At 37.9% G+C, this 14,110-nt stretch overlaps 1 protein-coding gene across 16 annotated transcripts; it reads left to right on the top strand.

Annotated features, from left to right (window-relative positions):
• The first annotated feature begins 3,612 nt into the window (after window positions 1–3,612).
• LOC130993052 (nuclear intron maturase 2, mitochondrial) lies at window positions 3,613–10,109 on the top strand. 16 transcript variants are annotated; one of them, XR_009091565.1, is made up of 6 exons: window positions 3,619–3,906; window positions 4,549–7,091; window positions 8,181–8,330; window positions 9,265–9,496; window positions 9,647–9,709; window positions 9,798–10,109. XR_009091565.1 is itself a non-coding variant. In XM_057917772.1 (2 exons), exon 2 carries the CDS (start codon window positions 4,840–4,842, stop codon window positions 7,036–7,038), a length of 2,199 nt encoding a protein of 732 aa, XP_057773755.1. In that variant the 5' UTR covers window positions 3,632–3,906; window positions 4,549–4,839; the 3' UTR covers window positions 7,039–7,246. The 16 variants fall into 16 exon arrangements, 1 of the variants encoding a protein (XP_057773755.1); XR_009091568.1 differs by having other exon boundaries at window positions 3,632–3,906; window positions 9,350–9,496; XR_009091567.1 differs by having other exon boundaries at window positions 3,632–3,906; window positions 9,345–9,496.
• The last annotated feature ends 4,001 nt before the right edge of the window (window positions 10,110–14,110 follow it).

Raw genomic sequence — 14,110 nt, 5'->3', positions numbered from 1 at the left:
TATCCTTACTAATATCATTTATTTACAAAAATATCATCCTTAATTTAATCTCAACCTTTTATTTCTTATAATGGTAGGATCCTTTTTTTATTAAAAATTGTGCCCATCAAAAGTGTCGTACTTACGGAGAAAGTACATTATATGTGTAACTCACCTGAGTCTAAAATTATAATCACCGCGCAATGCGCGGGTGATACACTAGTTGAATATAAATAGCTAATAATGAAATGGAGAGTGGTATGAAAAAAGGCAACTAATCAATTAATAATAGATATGATATGAACTATATAATTTATACATGTATACAACCCATATAATACAAATAACTTTTATTAAAATTATATTGGAGCATACATGCGTATATAATTGTTAAAATTAATTTGATGTAGTGATTTGTGCTATTCTAACTTATGTTATTAATTATTACTAGATGTAAAAATACCAACAATTAAATTGTAGCATTTACATATTTAATTTTCAATAAAGAAATAGTGAAATTTGGGAAATTTAAAGGTATTATTTTTAGAAATTTGTCAATTGAACTAATCCTGGCAGGATTAGTTCAATTGACAAATTTCTAAAAATAATACCTTTAAATTTCCCAAATTTCACTATTTCTTTATTGAGAATTAAATATATAAATGTTAGTACAATTTGTAAAAAAAAATTATGGAGATATTAATAATACCATTAAAAATACAATCAGAAATAAACAATTAATTAATAATATGGAGAGGGGATCTCTTGGCTGAGGCGAACTCGTTCATTCTTTTCTCCGACGTCCGACATTAAGTCGCGTTGTGGAATAGAATGAGAGAAAGTGAAGCTCGTGTAAATGGGAGGGGGGTGTTGATTTGGCATTTCTGATGCCACGTTTGGCATTAGAAATGCCAACTCAGATTTAATTTGGCCAGAAATTTTCTCCGGACGGACATTGCAATAAATTGAAAGCTCGTTAAAATTTTTGCCACAATTAAAAAGATTGTCAAAAAATCAAATTTTGAGAAAAAGTCAGGTATTTTGATGCAATTAACCCTATAATTAATGATTGAGTATTTAATATTCCCCCGTCCACCAAGTATCTAACAGTTTTGGTGGACACGGGTTTTAAGAACAATAGTTGGTGGATGTGTATAAAATAAAAATGAGTGGTTGTAGTTGTGGTTGAATTGAATGTGAAATCATAAAAAATGAGTAGTTGTAATTAAAAGGAGAAAGTGGGGTAATTTCCTAAAAAAGAAAGTGTTACACTCTTGATGGACGGATGAAGTATATTATTTACTAAAATTAATTTCTAAAAATGAAATGATGAAAAAATAAAAAATTGAAGTTACTATTTTCGACGATTCGTAAGTGTTTATATACTCCTTCCGTCCCATTAGACTTGTTCCATTTCTTTTGGGCACGATTATTAAAGAGAGTATAATTAATGTAGTAAAAATGTGTAAATGTGTAAGGTCATATTGTTTGTAGTGTAAACTTATTATACTAAATATAGAAATAAGATAAGATTAATGGGACAACCCAAAAAGAAAAACATGACAAGATTAATGTGAGAGAGGGAGGGAGTATTATATATATATATATATATATATATATATATATATAGGGGAGGGCTAGAATAAAAACACTCTTAAGTGTATAAAATATAAATGATTTTCAACCCTTAGATCATCAAGATCTACGGTTGATTCGTAACCCTTTTAGATGAATTCGTGGTCCTGAGTTCGAATCCCAAAGGTAGCAAAATTTTATTTTTCACAATTCGTAACCATGTTGGATGAATTCGTAAGGGGTTATTGCCATAAAATACATCAAGTTTGTTAATTTTCTGGTTTATATCATGAGCTTTTTTTTTTGGCAAAAAAATACATGAATTTATGATTTATTGGTAAAAATCCCATGGTGAGTATCTCCAGCGAAATCGAAACTTATGTGTCATTTACGTGGCTTATGTAGTAGTTACGTGGCATTTAATTTATTTGAGAATGATGATGTGTTGCCACTCCCCCCACCCACCCACCCCAGCACACCGTCCCCTCTCCCTCCCCCGCTACCCCCCCCCCCAATCCCCCTCAATCCCCCAGCAGCTGCCCCTCACTCCCCACCTTCTCTCTCCATCAGTCCTCCCCCTGCCGCCACCACCGGACGACAGCATCGTCGGCGGAGCCGGCGGCTTTGCCTCCTCTCTCTTCCCCCTTCGACCTATCTCCCTTCCCTTCACCCAAAGTTTTCCAATTTGCAGATCTATAATTAAGAATGGTGAAATTGGTGGTTTTGGTTGAGTTTTTGAAGAAATTGCTGGTGGGGGAGACGGTGAGAGAGAGAGAGAGAGAGAGAGACAGGGGATGGTTAAGGGGCGGCGGCGGCGGCGACGCTACCGTCGCCGGAGAAGGAAGAAGGGGGAGGGGCTGCGCGCGCGTGTGTGTGCAGTGTGTGCGTGCATGTGTTTGTGTGTGTGTGTCTGTGTGTGTGTCCCCCTCCCTCTCCCCCCCAACCCCACCCAACGGACTGTCCCCCTCCCCCACCCACGTCGCCACCACCAGCCCGGCGGAGCCCCTTTCCCCAACCCTGCTGTAACCACTCCCCTCTCCCTTCCAATCCTCTACAATTGGTTGTTCCCTATAATCCTCCTCATTTTCGATTTCCCCAAAATCGACGCAGGATTCGATTTCCTCAAACGATAGCCCTAGAGCTTCATTTTTGGAAGCGGATAATGATTTTGTGGGACGAAGCTCGAGGATAAATGTGGCGGATTTCGAGGGTTTTGGGAGTGGCGGTGTAAGAGGGGAAGCTGCTGGTTTTGGGGGCGGAGGAGGGGCGGTGGCGCTGTTGGGTCTGCGGCGAAGGGGGGCTCTGTTGGCTGGGCGGTCGTAGCTGAACGAGGACCGCAACGGGTGCTGCTACTGCGGTGGTGGAGGAAGGCAGCGAAGGGGGGAGGGTCTGCGGGTAGGGGAGGGCGGCGGAGAGGGGGCTCTGCTGGGAGGGGGAAGGCGGCGGCGGGGGCTCTGCTGGGGGGGTATGTGACGTGTGTGTGTGTCTGTGAGAGAAAGAGAGAGAGAGAGAGAGAGAGAGAGAGGTGTGTACGTGTGTGTGAGATAGAGAGAGAGAGAGAGAGAGAGAGAGAGAGAGAGGTGTGTATGTGTGATGTGGCAATTCCGGCAACTACATTGGCAATTCCGGCTAACACCTCAGATTAACTTGGGCAAAATTGTAAATGATGGGATAATTGAGAACAAATTATAAATTCATGTATTTTTTGGCAAAAAAAAAAAGTGATGATATAAACCAGAAAATTGATAAACTTGGTGTATTTTATGGCAATAACCCCAATTCGTAATCATGTTGGATAAAATTCGTACATTAAAAAACGTTTATATTTATATTTTAAGAAGTGTTTTTACTGTAGCCCTCCCATATAGATTCAATAGGTGAACCAAACTGTTCGTGTTCAGTTAAATAACCAATTTTTTTCGGTTATTGGATCAATTTCTATTATTAATTATTTTAAAATTTTGGATATCAGATTAACCTGATAGCAAATTCGCGTTAACCGAATAATCGATAAATATTTAATTAATAATTTAATATATATATTTTAATTATAAATTTGTAAATTATAATAATTGCCCTAAATTGTAAGCAGCAACTCGAAGAACTCTGCCAGCCCCCGCCGCTGAACTACAGCCCTACCCAGTCTTCTCTATCTCTCATCTCTCGTCGCCCGTCGGCGACGCCGTCCGCGGCCGTCCTCCGTCCGCCGCCGCAAGTACCCGGTGCCGCTGCCCTCCTACGCGACGTTCGCTGCCCTCCGCAAATCGCCAGACTCCGCCGCTCCTCCACGAGCTGCTGCGCCGCTTCTCTTTCAGACCGCCGTCCGTCCGCCGCCCGCAACTCACGCACACGGTAAGCCCTCTCTTTCAGTTCTTAAGTTTGTAGAATATTCAACTGAGGAAAGTATAGCTGGCAGAGGGGATAGGGGAATCATTGCCACTGTTCATGGCTGCACAATGAGAAACAATGCTGATTGTTTGTTGGATGCTTCAATCTTTTCAATTGAACGATGCAGCTTTGTGTTGTAACCTTAATATTTTATTCACCTTTGAGCGAATCCATTGGTTCGATAATACTTGGCTTTCTCTCTTGAGCTGGAATGGTATTCTAGTTGATTGAAAGTAAGTTGCGAATTACAGTAGGCCCTCTCTTTTTGTTTTTACAGTAAATTTGTGAACTTACTGTATCTGTATCTGAATTTTTTTTGCTTGAATGTGTGCTGAGTTTTTTTAGGTCATTTAGGATTAGTGAATGCATTTTGATCACCATGTGGAAAATTTTGGACATTCTTGCTGTCAAATAATTGCAACTCCAGTGGCAGCGGACTTCGAAAAGTAAGAGCCTAATGATGGTCTCATTAAGCTAGTCAAATGGTGATCAACTCTTGCTGTCAAATAATTGCAACTCCAATGTGCAGATTCTTGTATCTAAATGTCTTGATATATTTCATATTTGTGTGATAAATGTTAATGATGACATTGGCAAATTACGTAGGAATGTCTTCTTCACAAACTCTGGAATATGAAGCTGAAGATGCAGTCTCATAGTATTCCAGCAAGGACTCGACGTTGAACCACCAACACCACGCCTCCCACGAACAGCAACATTTCCTAGGCAGCCGCCGCTACCCTGCTACCTTCTACCGACTTTGCCCAAACCTACAACAGCCCCAGTCCCTTGCTCCCACTTGGCTCACAACAGCAACACACTAAACCAAGTCCCGGCTCGATTGCAGCCACAACTCAACATCTAGTAAATCTATCAGTGAGGTGATACAACATTTAAATGCATCGAACTGTGGTATTGTGGAGCCGTGGAGCAATCAGAAACAGAGCTGTGATTTTCCTGCACAATTCAACACTTATCAACACTCAATTGAATAATGATGTGCATTCCAGAAATGATAACGCGGGTTTTCTCTTTAGAGCATTTACATACAGCAGTTACACATTCACGAGGCGGCCGCCTGATCCGAACGACCCGGCCACCTTGATGAAGGAGGACGGCGTGGCGGTTTGTTCCCAAATGTGGACTGAGAATTTCAGGGAGCCTGATAAGAGTGTCACTAATTTGACAAATTATTTGAGAAGGTTCGAGTTGTGGGTGTTGGCTTACCAGAAGGTGTGTGCTGATGCGACTGGGTCATACATGCCCCGCAGCTCCATCACGCGTTCCGCGCTCGAGGACTTGCTAGCGCTGCGCAATGCAGTCCTTGATTGCAGGTTTAAGTGGGGGGCTAGGTTAGACTTCTTTATCAGATCCCCCAATGACAAGACTGATTATGAGTCCTTGTCGAAGAGGAAGATTAGGGCAATCTTGACTACCACACAGCCTTCCCCTTTCCAGGATAGGATTGTGCAGGAGGTGCTTTTGATGGTCTTGGAGCCAATTTACGAGGCGAGGTTTTCGCAAAAGTCGTATGCGTTTAGGCCTGGGAGGAATGCCCACACGGTGCTGAGGGTGATCAGAAGGAGTTTTGCAGGTTACTTGTGGTATATAAAAGGAGATTTGAGTACAGTGCTAGATGGTATGAAGGTTGGAATGGTGATCAATGCTGTGATGAGGGATGTTAGGGATAAGAAGGTGATTGATTTGATAAAGGCTGCATTGACCACACCAGTTGTCACGAGTAGGGTTGATGATGGGGACAAGAAAAAGAAGAAGAAACGCAAGTATCAGAAGAAGAGGGTTTTGGCAGAGGACGAGCCGAAGCCTGATCCGTATTGGTTGGAGACATTTTTCGGGTTTGCACCAGAGGAGGCTGAGGTGCATCCTTCTTGGGGTCATTGTGGAATCCTTAGTCCTCTTTTGGCTAACATATGCCTCGATGAACTGGACCGCTGGATGGAAGGCAAGATTAAGGAGTTCTATAGGCCGTCTGCGAGTGACGTCATATGGAACAATCCTGATGGGGAGGCGGAGCAAGGGACTACATCGTGGCCGGAATTTGTTCCTACAGCTGGTCCTGATAAGACTAGGAAGATTGATTACATACGTTATGGTGGTCACGTCTTGATTGGAGTTAGAGGACCAAGGGCAGATGCAGCAACTCTAAGAAAGCAGTTGATACAGTTCTGTGACGAGAAGTATATGCTAAAACTGGATAACGAGTGCCTCCCCATTGAGCATATAACTAAAGGTATTATGTTTCTTGACCATGTGTTATGCCGTAGAGTTGTGTATCCTACTCTTCGATATACAGCTACTGGTGGGAAAATTATTAGTGAAAAGGGTGTGGGAACATTGTTGTCAGTTACGGCTAGTTTGAAGCAGTGCATTAAGCAATTTAGGAAGTTGAGTTTTCTCAAGGGAGATAGAGACCCGGATCCACAGCCCTGTTTTAGAATGTTTCATGCTACACAGGCTCACACGAATGCTCAGATGAACAAGTTTTTGTCAACAATGGTTGAGTGGTACAGATATGCGGATAACAGGAAGAAAATAGTCAACTTTTGTTCGTACATCCTTAGAGGCTCACTAGCAAAGCTCTATGCTGCAAAATACAAGCTGAGGTCAAGAGCTAAGGTTTACAAGATTGGGGCTAGGAATTTGAGCCGCCCTCTAAAGGAAAAGAAAGGGCAATCGCCCGAGTTCCATAATTTGTTGAGGATGGGTCTTGTAGAGTCAATTGATGGGCTTCAGTATACCCGAATGTCTCTAGTACCTGAAACGGACTATTCCCCGTTGCCACTAGGTTGGAGACCAGATCATGAGAAAGCATTGCTTGAATATATAAGGCTTGAGGACTCAAGGACTCTGGAGGAGCAACGAGACTGCCTTAAAGAATGTGGCCTGGTTTCACCTCAGGATTACATTTCAATGCTTGTATGGAACTACAAAAGGAATGCCATTTCAGTAAATCATGTTTCTTATACGCTAAGTAGCAAGAATGGAATAAAAACCGAATCTGGTTTGTTGAGCTCAAATGATGAAAGCATTGAGGACGACGAGGAAGGAGGTATTAGTGCAGCACAAATAGCCTAACTTATCTAGCATATTTTTCCTTTGGAATTTGGAAGCACTTCTGTCTTCATTAGGTAACGTTACCTCAGAATTACTTCTCAGATTTTTTAATTTGTCTGGTTTTGAGTACAATACATGAGCAATCCCTTCTTTCAACAAATCTTGATGGGTGTTAGATGATTTACAATCTTGCTCCAATGCTTTTATAAAATCGTTTGCTGCTTTGTCATGCTTTGCTTGCAGTTGTTTAGGTATTGTTGGGCTATTGAGAGGGCATTTTAAGAAAATGGTGTATAGTTTGAGATATTTCAGAATATTCTATATATGTATAATATGCAAATTCCGAAAATTTATCCACAGTTCTTAAATTAATTATACTTAACCTTAAAAAGAACAAATTAATTATACTTTTCCCAGAATTTGTCTGCAGTAGATCTTTTAATTATAATTATAGTAAGTAGAAAAGTTACTATAGAAGGTTAATGTGCCTCCATTTGTAAAAAGTTGTTGTGAGTTGTTATACTAATACTCAGATACAACCAAATATAAGGAAACACATACTGAAGAGAAATTTAGGCTCACAATTGTTCACTCAAATTATTTTACTGCAAAATACAACACGTTTAATTTCCCAATAACTAATCAAAACACATTTCATTCCCGGCAATTTCTCAAGCTCTCGTCAGAAGTAGTCGTTTGGAGTAATGTCTGAAATAGTTCCAAATTGAAATATAGTTTCTTAGTTGTATAAGGGGACCCCTGAAATTATGCCAAACTTTCTTAGACAGTTCATTGCCCTTCCTAATTTAATGAGATATTGTTCTGGCTAACATCAGAGGGATTAATATGGTTTTGAGAAGTACCCCACTCATCCACTATGGAAAATGATACTCCCTCCGTCCCAATGTCCCACTTTCCATAATGGGATGTCCCATTACAAATGTCTCATTCATTTTTTTGGTAATATATTCTCTCTCTTTATACTTCATATTTAAATAATTTCCACCAACCTACTTTATCTACTAATTACACATTTCTTAATCTCCGTGCCTAAAAGTAACGTGACATTTGTAATGGGATGGAGGGAGTAGTATAATGCCAGATAATTTACCAATTTATTTTTGTTTCTTGTCTAAAAACTTATAGGACGTGTTTGTTTGCAGGGAATGTGCTCTGGAAAAGTAATCTGATTCCCAATTATTAAATTTATGTTTTTGGTTTAGTTATAAGGAAATTAAGGAAAGTAATCTGATTCCTAAATATGGGGAAACTTACGTGAAATACTGGGATTCTTATTCCCCGGTCCAACCCAGGTATTCTTTTTCCCTAATTTGAGTATTCTAAAAGATACGAAAAAACGATCTCTCTCATATTTATCTCGTTAGGTCATCGTTCTCTCTCTGCGCAAGTATTCTATCTCGTTCTCTGCAAATTGCTGCACATACTCTGCTTGTTTGATAATCAACGACTATTCATCCGAATTTAATCTTATTGAAGCCACTCTATAAACCATTTTTATATCTTTATTAATGAATATACGTACTTGCACCATTAATCATTCAATTGGTTTGTTTGTTTTTTTTACTTTCAATTTGTGTCTTCGTGACTTTCTTCATAAACACAAGTGAGATTAGATTTAGGCCATCATCTTATTTTGTGAAATTGAGGAATTTTATACAGAAAACAGGGGAAGAGTAAGAACAGGTTTAATGTTTGGTTTCAAAAATAAGAACAGGTTTAATTGGGTCTACTTTGAATTTGTCGCCATAAATTAAATGTGAAGAATGTGTAAGTGGTGGTCCTACGGATGATATATGGAATTGTCTTTAAATAAAAGAAAATTCATGAAAAACAAGGTTAGTAAATACATATTTAGTATTTTGCTAAAGAGATTTTTGAAAAAGATTCTTTGCAAATTTAGTATTTGGTGAATGGATTTCTTCTTCTGAACTTATCTGACATAGTTGGCGTGGAATAATATTTCATAGAATTTAATGCATATAGTGATCTTCTAGAGTGGAGTGTTTTCATGATTGCTGTTCTTGATGTATAACCACTTATCACTTATTTGCTGGAAGATGTTGATCTTTGCTTTTTCCATTTGTGTATTTTGAAGATACAAAAAAAAAAAAAAAAAAAAAGAAGACACGTCTGTACTTAGTGCCATTTTATTTTGCATAATCTACAGAGTACCTATGTTGTGTTTACTGAGTTCTGTATAATATTGATAGTCCCACTTTGATGCAGCTCATTTCCTGTGACAAATGTGTGTTTACTGAGTTCTGTATAAATTCTCTCAAGTGACTTCCAACGCCTTGGACATGAAGCTCAGGGACGATCTTGAACCTTTGAAGAAGATCAGGAACCACCATGGTCTCCGTCACTATTGGGGCCTTCATGTGTGTGGTCAGCACGCAGGGGAAAGACTGTTGGTGTCTCAAAGACTTGGATACTGCTTCAATTTTGTCAGCTCAATTTGGTTAGGGACGATTGAGTCAATAGAATTTGTGATTTTGTTTACCAATATTTGTTAGCTCATTTCTCTGTTGCATCTTTCCATAATTTCTCTGTTTCTGAGGCTTTTGTTTTATCTGCTATTGGTTCTTGATTGACAATTTTCACGTTTCAGATTGCTGCCCATTCTCTCACTAGAATACCATTGGCACATGAAAGGAATCAACACGAACAAGATGTATGGAACTTGTTTTATTCTTTATTCTCCTTTTCTCTTACAATTTCTATCTTTTTCTTTACATTTACTTGTCCTTTAATTTCTGCAGATATCACAGGAATGTATGAGGCAGATGGGAAGACCATTGCAGGATGTCATTTCAGAATGGATAAGACCATTGGGGCTTAAAAGCACTTGTTAGGAGCATATATTCTGCCTTCAATAAACTTGGATGATTGATATTTGTTTTCTGTTATTCAAAAATCTTGTGTACCTATACAAGTATTTAGTAACATCGTCTATAGTATATCCATATGTAAGTAAATATGTCTACACACGCATGGATGTGCATTCCACTCGAGGGGCCTGTTTTGGATGAATTGGAACTTTTTGAATTTCCAAAGGTCCATGGTTATTTCAATCATTTGACCTTGTTTTACTTGATTTATATCTCGTTAATAAAAATACTAAATCATGCATCTTGTCATTCATGCAAAGTGAACCTTCCTTAATATTTTCTATATAAATATTCAAATTTAAGTAGCATTCTAAATAAATATATAGAAAAATTGATCCAAAAATTTAATATTCAAATTAAAATGGATTACTAATAATTTTTCGATGCCTACTATATATATATATATATATATATATATATATATATGATGGGTGAATTAAAATAAAAATACAAAATATGATCTATTTTTAGCCCTTAGATCATCAAGATCTACGATCGATTCATCACGTTCTTGGATGAATTCATGATCCCGAGTTCGAATTCCATAGATAACAAAAAAATTCTTATTTCCCAATTCATACATTTACACGGAAAATTCATACGTGTTCTATATATAATTCATATATTTTAACTAATTCGTATTTTATAGGTTAAGAAGTGGGGAGGGCCTAAGATGAAAACAACCCTTAGACTATAAAATTGGAACAATCCTTCACCCTAGATCTACACCAAATTAATGGCTGAGATTTCAGAGATGGAGTTTAGATTAATTCGTTTTAGTTCTATTGTTAATTCATGGCGTTTTTTCATTTAAGGTTAATATTGTAATACTACATTTTGGACCTTCCGTCAACAGCTAATAATCTAAAAATCTTGCCCATAACTCTGGAAAATTATATTTTTCATATCTAACCAATCACCACAATTAATTAGCGTGAATTAATGTGGAGACACCCACCAAGTTACCAACATTAAGGAATATAATTTGTTTTATAGAAAGAATGAGTTTATTATGTAAAATGCGCGAATAGTTATCAAGCATCGTATGAATTCATACAATTATTATGTGAATTGAAGAAGGTAGCAGCGTGCGAATTAGCAAATAATAATAAAGTTTTCTTTTATACAATTCATCATGTTGGATGCATAAGTTCGTAAATATCTTTTACAAGGTTCAAGAGTATTTCAGATTAGAAAACAAATGACGCGAAGAACTTGCAAAGAACAAAATTCGTCAATATTGTTAATTGTTATATGAATTTGTTGTCCATGTTGTATGAATTGCTGATACAAAGTTCAATTACGTAAATTCATTACATGAATGCGTACCATGCTTCGCATCGTTCATAAGATGTTGCAATAAATAAACAATGAGCTAAAATAACATACGTACGTAAGATTTTGCACAAGGCATGAATTAATTGCGAAAAATGCATGAATCATTATAAGTCACCAGATGAATTCATACAAATATTAAAGAAAGGAATTAAATGAATTCTTGTACTGTATAAAGTAATACAAGAAAAAAAATCACATAATCAACATGAATCCCTAAAATCATGGAATAATTAATTACATTCAAAGTCAAATTACTAATATAATCCAATACAGAAAACATGAATTAAAATCTTTGCAATTATGGATGAAGATCTGACCATCAAATCTTTTTAATCCAACGCATTACAAGTGTTCCTATTTTATAGCCTAAATGTTTAGAATCTAGTAATTATAAATTGTATCATCTATATAATACAAAAATATAAGTGTAATAAATATGTTTCTATAAAATGAAGAGAAAAATCATTAATATGGTGTAAATGTAATTAATTATTGGAAATAATATTTGGAATTAAGATGACAGAAAATTGAAATTTAAAAAATTAAGAATAGAATTTTATGAGATTGTCATATAGGAGCCTGAACATATATTGCTATTATATATTTATAGATAGATATTCAATAGAAAAGTCGTAATTTTGTTGCACAATCACCTATAGTTGGTGATCTTAATTAACCCTTTCCCTAAAAAGCACAACTACAAGTGATGTGCATTCTGAATGATTATTGATATAAATCTAATTTTATTTAGCAGTACGCATCTGGTGAGTATTTGTTAAAGAGTAAACTGATTTTGTTTAATTGCTGTGACACATTCCGAATCACATTTCCAGAACATTTTTACCTTTTTTTATCTTTTTAATATGGTGAAGGGTTAGATAGACCCCCAATATGTAAATAAACATCAACAGTATCTCATATATAGTGTTGCTTAAAAATGACAACACTCAAAAGTAAAAGGCGAGAAACATGCTAAAAACAACCAAAAGACTAGCCAAACAAAGGCTCAATCCAGAAGACAAAGCAAATAACATCAAAATAAAAAGGGTTAAGGTACAAATCCACCCCTAAACTAGACACCCCTGGAGCGTATACCCCCTCATTCTCGACCATGGCCCAAATACACCCCCAGAGTCCATAAAAAGGGTGCATTTAAACCCAGCAAGTTAACGGTCGTTTCTTGCCGTTAACTTGTTGGGTTAAAATGCACCCTTTTTATGAACTTTGGGGGTGTATTCGAGACAAGGTCAAGAATGGGGGTTATACGCGCAAGTTAACTTAATTTTTTTTTTTTAATTTCTAAGTGGGACCTCCTGCTCACCAAATGAAAAGAAGTGTCAGCGACAATGATATAGAGGCATCGGTGTTTTCAGGAGAAGGGGACGAGGCATAGACCTCACCAATTTTTGAAAGCTACCGGTGACGACGTCACCGGATTTTAGAGAAAGAGATGGTGGCGCCAGGAGATGACAGACGAGCACCATCCTTTCCTAGCCCTTCAGTGGCGGTAGCAATAAACTTTTATAGGGGAATTAGGACTCGATTTGGGCATTCGAAATTTCACGAGAGATAGAAGAAGAAGAAGAAGAAGAAGAAGAAGATTGTGTGTGATTGAGAGGGGAAGCTAAGGAGCTCGTCGGCAGCCCACTCACCAATTGATCTGCGTGAGTAGGCTGTTGGCGAGCTCCTTAGCCTTCCCTCTCAATCACACACAACCTTCCTTTCTCTCTCTCTCTCTCTCTCGTGAAATTTTGAATACCCAAATCGAGCCCTAATTCCCCTACAAAAGTTTGTTGTTGTCGCCGCTGAAGGGCTAGGCAAGGGTGGTGCTCGTCTGTCGATTCCTGGCGCCACCATCCCTCTCTCTAAAATCCAATGACGTCGTTGTCGGTAGCTTCCGAAAATTGGTGAGGCCGTTGTTCTATGCCTCGCCCCTTTCTCCTGAAAATGCAGCTGCCTCTATGTTATTACCAATGACACTTCTTTTCGTCCGACGATTAGGAGGGCCCACACTTCGGGGGTGTATTTGAGCCAAGGTCGATAATGGAGAGGTATACGCTCTAGGGGTGTGTAGTTTAGGGGTGGATTTATAACTTATCCCAAATAAAAATAAGTCAAACGGACTATCTATCATCATGTAAACGAAATCTAAAGTTAGAATAATCAAGTTAGTCCATATACCGCATTATATGTGCGTTTGGTATTTGTGCACGCATTACATATGGCCCACAAAAATGCATAGGCCCGGCCAAAATTCACTGTTCACTCAGCAATACGTAACTCACCTCCCCTCCGTTACGTTTTCGTAAAATGAAATTCATCTCCCAAAAATGCCCTCTATTTTTGACTCAAAAATTCATCAAACACAATTTTCCCCCATATTTGCTTAAAACTACTTCAGACTTGGCTTGGGTTTTGCCAAAGTTTATAAGGAAAATAAACAAGATACATAAAAAATTGGTGGGTTGGAAAGGGCCAGTGATGAAAATGCTATATTTATATGAAAACCATTCTTATTCTGATCTATACATCTCGATTCATGGTTGATTTTAAAATAGAGTAATGTTTTATTCCGCATGCAATTATGAGTTGGAACTAAGTCAAAACATTTGTATTCCTGCAGTGTTTACCTTAACAAGCAACGCCCTTGCTGTTCATCCATTCTTTGCACTTGGAATCATTTCTTCATATTTCTGCCGTCGAGAAATAAAATCTTAACACATTACATGTTGGAGATCTAAAATAAGCTAAGGGAGCGCGTAAAAGTAAGAATATAACATCAAAAGATGGACTTTTAGGCGTCAACATTATCCCATACATCAAGTATTTCTATCGAAGACACAGAA

Source organism: Salvia miltiorrhiza, chromosome 7 (genome assembly GCF_028751815.1).
Source record: "Salvia miltiorrhiza cultivar Shanhuang (shh) chromosome 7, IMPLAD_Smil_shh, whole genome shotgun sequence".
In the NCBI taxonomy this organism is placed as follows: Eukaryota; Viridiplantae; Streptophyta; class Magnoliopsida; order Lamiales; family Lamiaceae; genus Salvia; species Salvia miltiorrhiza.
The sequence above is the reverse complement of the archived record's forward strand: the minus strand, read 5'-3'. Positions and strand labels throughout refer to the sequence as shown.

Excerpts from the sequence above, each read along its gene's own strand:
- LOC130993052 (XM_057917772.1), top strand. The coding sequence starts at position 4,840 with ATGCATCGAACTGTGGTATTGTGGAGCCGTGGAGCAATCAGAAACAGA.